Source organism: Zea mays, chromosome 10, assembly GCF_902167145.1.
Source record: "Zea mays cultivar B73 chromosome 10, Zm-B73-REFERENCE-NAM-5.0, whole genome shotgun sequence".
Taxonomy (NCBI): Eukaryota; Viridiplantae; Streptophyta; class Magnoliopsida; order Poales; family Poaceae; genus Zea; species Zea mays.
In genome coordinates, this window is record NC_050105.1 from 103710303 (window position 1) to 103716256 (window position 5954).

At 45.6% G+C, this 5954-nt stretch overlaps 1 protein-coding gene across 1 annotated transcript; it reads left to right on the top strand.

Annotated features, from left to right (window-relative positions):
- Positions 1-3271: 3271 nt before the first annotated feature.
- LOC100283694 (NAD(P)H-dependent oxidoreductase) lies at positions 3272-5640 on the top strand. Its single transcript, NM_001156595.1, has 2 exons — positions 3272-4066; positions 4971-5640. The coding sequence occupies exons 1-2, from the start codon at positions 3350-3352 to the stop codon at positions 5193-5195; spliced, it is 942 nt and encodes a 313-aa protein (NP_001150067.1). The 5' UTR covers positions 3272-3349; the 3' UTR covers positions 5196-5640.
- Positions 5641-5954: the final 314 nt, after the last annotated feature.

Consider the following 5954-nt stretch of genomic DNA (forward strand, 5'->3'; position numbering starts at 1 on the left):
AGGAGTATTGTTGTTGCTTGAGAGTTGAAGTGCTCGATTTGGGCCACCTCATCCTCATCATAGTCTTCATCCCCTACGGATGGTACCTGTGCACCAAACTCAACAACATCCCATATACTTTTGTGGAGTGAGGTTAGATGAAATCGCATTAAATCACTCCACCTAGCATAATCTTCACCATCAAAAGTTGGTGGTTTGCCTAATGGGACGGAAAGTAAAGGTGTATGTTTAGAAATGTGAGAGTAGCATAGGAGAATCTTACTATACTTCTTACGCTCTTGGCGTTTAGAAGTGACGGACGCCGCGTCGGAGCCGAAGGTGGATGTCGATGAAGAATCGGTCTCGTAGTAGACCACTTTCCTCATCCTCTTTTTCTTGTCCCCACTACGTTGCGGCTTGTGGGAGGAAGACTTCTCCTTCTTCTCTTTGTGTGAAGAAGATTTCTTCTCCTTTCCTTTGGAGGAGTCCTTCTTCTTCTCCTTCCCTTTTAAGGAGTCTTTCTTCTCCTTTCTCTTGGTGCGGGACTCTTCCGATGAAGCGCTCCCGTGGCTTGTAGTGGGCTTTTCGCCGGTCTCCATCTCCTTCTTGGCGTGATCTCCCGACATCACTTCGAGCGGTTAGGCTCTAATGAAGCACCGGGCTTTGATACCAATTGATAGTCGCCTAGAGGGGGGGTGAATAGGGCGAAACTGAAATTTACAAATATAAACACAACTACAAGCCGGGTTAGCGTTAGAAATAAAAATGAGTCCGCGAGAGAGGGTGCAAAACAAATCTCAAGCGAATAAGAAGTGAGACACACGGATTTGTTTTACCGAGGTTCGGTTCTCGCAAACCTACTCCCCGTTGAGGAGGCCACAAAGGTCGGGTCTTTTTCAACCCTTTCCCTCTCTCAAACGGTCCCTCGGACCGAGTGAGCTTCTCTTCTCAAATCACTTGGGAATCAAACTTCCCGCAAGGACCACCACACAATTGGTGTCTCTTGCCTCAATTACAAGTGAGTGTTTGATCACAAGAAAGAATGCGATCCAAGCGCAAGAGCTCAAATGAACACTACAAATCACTCTCTCTAGTCACTAAGGCTTTGTGTGGAGTTGGGAGAGGATTTGATCTCTTTTGGTGTGCTTTGCAATGAATGCTAGCTCTTGTATAGTGGTTGGAAGCTGAAAAACTTGGATGCAATGAATGGTGGGGTGGTTGGGGTATTTATAGCCCCAACCACCAAACATGACCGTTGGTGGAGGCTGTCTGTCGTATGGTGCACCGGACAGTCCGGTGCACACCGGACATGTCCGGTGCGCCAGCCACGTCACCAAAGCCGTTGCAATTCGACTGTTGGATTTCTGTCTTCTGGGCCCGTCTGGATGTCCGGTGCACACCGGACATGTACTGTTTAATGTCCGGTGCGCCAGTATGGGCGTGCCTGACTTCTGCGCGCTTCTGGCGCGCATTGAATGCGCCCGCAGGTGACCGTTGGCGCGAAGTAGTCGTTGCTCCGCAGTCGCACCGGACAGTCCGATGTACACCGGACATGTCCGGTGAATTATAGCGGAGCAGCCGTTCTGAATTCTCGTGGCTGCCGAGTTCCAGAGCCACGACTTTTTGGAGCATCGGACACTGTCCGGTGTACACCGGACAGTCCGGTGAATTATAGCGCGCCGGCTCTGAGAATTTCCCGAGGCTGAGGAGTTCTGGGCGAAGTCTCCTGGTGCACCGGACACTGTCCGGTGCGCAACCGGACACTGTCCGGTGCGCCAGACCAGGGAGCCTTTCGGGATGCCTTTTGCTCTCTATTTTGAATCCAACTTTGGTCTTTTTAATTGGCTTGTTGAGAACCTTTGACACCTGTATAACTTATACACTAGAGCAAACTAGTTAGTCCAATTATTTGTGTTGGGCAATTCAACCACCAAAATCATTTAGGAACTAGCTGTAAGCCTAATTCCCTTTCACATACATTGGAGGATACATATGTGCTTGCCGCTGCCATCGTTGTACCGGATCTGAAAATGGGATTGATCTGGTCGGCTGGAAGCCTTAGACCCATGAGCACTGGAGCAGCTAGGGATGTAATATGGTTCGGAAACATCCGTCCAGATCCAGATTCGAAGATGGTGAACACTTGTTCGGATGGAATTTTCGGATATCCGGACTTTTTCGGATAACAGATACGAATACGGATATTCTGATCGGATATCGAATTCGAATACAATATGTCTGATATCTATCGGATATCGAATATCCGAATATTTTCTCGGATAAATCTTCTCGGATATCCGGATATCTTATCCGGATATATGTGTGCATTTTGTTGATTTTTTAGAAAGAAATTAATAATATACAAATAGCCTCAGAACTTCATTATTTTTTGTGGAGGCATAACATATGTTCACATATAACCCTCCAAAATATTTGGACCATAAAATCCACAATATGCTAGTGTTTCTTTCATTTCACTTCCACTTGTTGCGTGAATTACACGTGAAATCACACTAAGTATCCAAGTTTGAACATAATCAATACTTCACTTTATCATTTTCATGTGGAGCTTGAGGTTATATTCTTATATAATGTTTATTAGTCTTGGTAACTTATTTACATTTTGATGATTTTATGCAAATTAAATTAATAATACGCAAATAGCTTAAAATTCACGAATTTTTAAAAAAACGCGACATATGTACACATATAATGCTAAAAATGTTTGGACTCAAGGAGTGGATACATGATTACAACTATGACCATGATATGCGTGGAACTATGTTTTACACGATATCCGATAAAAAATTCGTTACCGATAATATCCATGTCTAACTAGTTACGTATTTGACATAACTATCTGTATTTGTATCTGAGAATATTTGTACCCGAAGTTATCCGTATAAATTTTGAATCCGAATAAAAATATAAAAACAAATATGGTTTCAGTGATATACATCCGTATTCGATCGGATGGAGCAGGTGAGGGACGGAGGGAGCTGTAAACACGAGCAAAAGTGGAATAAGATGGAAATGGTCAAATAGCAACAATAGTGGCGGGGTTGCTGGCGATGGCGACCGGCTGGCACTTGGTTTGAACGGCGTGGCTGCTGGATGGCACCTACCAATCGGTGGCAACGGCGGGTGGAGGCTGGTGGTGCTACCACGCGGGCCAGCAGCCAGCGGAGGGGGTCCGACTGGGGGAGTGGCCGACTGCCAGCTGGGGGCTCCGGACATCGAGGGGCGGGGTTGCCGGCTCGGTTTTGGTTTGGTTCGACGTACGGTTCAGTTTCCGATTTTAAAGTGCCCAGTCCTAGAAACGAAGAAGCGCACGAACCCATCGTTTGACCGACCAACTGCCCAACAAACGATGGCCGGCGTGTCAGCAAGCATCCCGTGCGTGGTGCTCAACACGGGCCACGCGATGCCCGTGCTGGGCTTCGGGACCGGCTCCTCCAGCACGCCGGAGGATCTGCCGGCGACCATCCTCCACGCCGTCCGCCTTGGCTACCGCCACATCGACACGGCCTCCATGTACGGCACGGAGGGGGCGGTCGGAGCCGCCGTCTCCGACGCCGTCGCTGCGGGGGCCGTCACCTCCCGCGCTGACCTCTTCATCACCTCCAAGCTCGTGATGAAGGACGCGCATCCGGACCGCGTGCTCCCCGCGATCCGGGAGTCGCTGGCCCGCCTAGGCCTGGACTACCTCGACCTCTTCCTCGTCCACTGGCCCGTCGCCGCCGACGAGAACAACAAGCCCGTGCCGTTCGACATGGAAGGCGTCTGGCACGCCATGGAGGAGTGCCACCGCATCGGCCTTGCTAGGTCCGTCGGCGTCAGCAACTTCTCTGCGGCCAAGATGTCCCGGCTGCTCGCCTTCGCCGCCGTACCGCCGGCTGTGAACCAGGTGGAGGTGAACGTCGGCTGGCGTCAAGAGAAGGTCAGGGAGGCCTGCGCCAAGAACGGCGTCGTCGTCACCGCCTTCTCGCCGCTGGGCGCGATCGGCACGGCGTGGGGATCCAACGCCGTCATGGAAAGCGGCGCGCTGGAGGACATCGCCGCCAGGAGAGGCAAGACCATTGCTCAGGTAAGTAAAAATTTAAAAGCAAAAGGGGGAAAGATTGGATTGTCGGTTTTATATTATCGAAATATAGACCATATCCACTAAATGCATAAAAAAACTGTTTCTATATGTATAAAAAAACTGTTTCTAAGTGGATGACGGAGAAGAGAAAATGTATATAATAATAAATAAGATTTGTTCTAAAAAACTAGCTACTTAGAGTATGGTTTCTATATGTATTTCTTTTTTTCTCGAACTGCGCTTCTTTGCATTAAGAAGGAGAAAGAAGAGACCAAGATCCAAAGGAAACCAAAGTTTCTATATGTATTATCTATATATGACATGACAAGTAAAACTGTCTTATAGTTTTTGGGTTGGGACGTCGTCGTTGGATTAGGAGTGACCTAATCAATTATTTAACTCCTATGGTTTATATAAATAGTACCACAACTTAGATAAATCACTTCTTTAAAAAAAGGAAAAACGTGGGTAAACTCTTCTGTTTTATCACATGATGTAGCCCTACTGTTTATATATACACACAATAAGTGTTTCTTTGAATAATCAAGATAATTCCTTTCTTGAATTGAACATAAGCTGTTTAATTTGGGTGAACTGTTTAGGACATGGTACTGTATTCTTCCTCCTACTTTATAACTTTTTTTATTTAGAAAAAGACAAAATTGTGTTTATTGGAATAACTAAAGGGGTGTTTGGTTGCCACCTCCTAAATTTTAGTGTCACTTTTAGTTCTTAAGCTGCTAAACAATATGACTAAGTGAGGCCTCCCAAATAAAAATTATAAGGACTAAAGTCTAGGAGGGTGACTAATAAAGGAACCAAACACACCCTATGTTTTTTTAAATGTTGTAGCAATGCAGCTGTGACCTATTTATGAGCTGATCATCATCTCCATTTATATGTGTAGGTAGCGTTGAGGTGGCTTCACGAGCAAGGGGTGTGCTTTGTGGCGAGGAGCTTTAACAAGGAGAGGTTGAAGCAAAACATGGAGCTTTTCGATTGGGAGTTGAGCGTCGATGACAAGGAGAAGATCATGGGGATTCCACAGAGGAGAGCATGCCGTGCAGAGTTCTTTTTGTCACCAGACGGGCCGTACAAGACCTTGGAGGAGCTATGGGACGGGGAGATATGAGATACCATGTAGCTGTTGTATCTATTGTTTGTCGACATCGTTGTTGCTTGCTGCTGTGGGGAAATATCTTCGGAATACTCTCTGAATGAATGTGGACTAACAGTTGGTCCTGGACAATTGCCTTGCATGTCAGTATACATTTTGTTGCATTCTAGCTAGGTTGGGTGTGGTAGTACTGCTAGTGATTAAGATTATTAGGGCTTTTCTTAGATCATGTACAACCTTTAGTTTGCCAAATAATAACTTGATTTTGTGTCATTAAACCAAATATCTGGATCGATAGTGCTTGGCCTATGACGAGTACATCCCAGCTCATCATATTTCATCACATGAACAGCATTCACCATCTAAGTGATAGATTGTAATCATGAGCCACATATACAAAGTCATTGCCGAAAAGATACAAGAGAAGGCTTATTTATTCATAGCTGATGTTATCTCTGACATATTTGAGAATGTTGAACTACCTAAATATTCCACATTTATGTGTTGATAAAAGGCATGTCAAATAGACATGCAATAGGACCAGATGGCTTCAATGGACTCTATCAAAAAGTGTTTGGCCATCATGCATTATAAGCAAGATTTTGTATGACTAGTTCAAGACTTCTGCAATACTTCTATGGACATAAGCAGCCCAATTTCTTCACGTATTGCTCTAATTCCGAAGAAATCTAACTCTGAAGTTGTGGATGATTACAGATCGATCCATATGTTGAATTACTCTTAGAAGAGCATTACCAAGCTTTTTGTCATCTA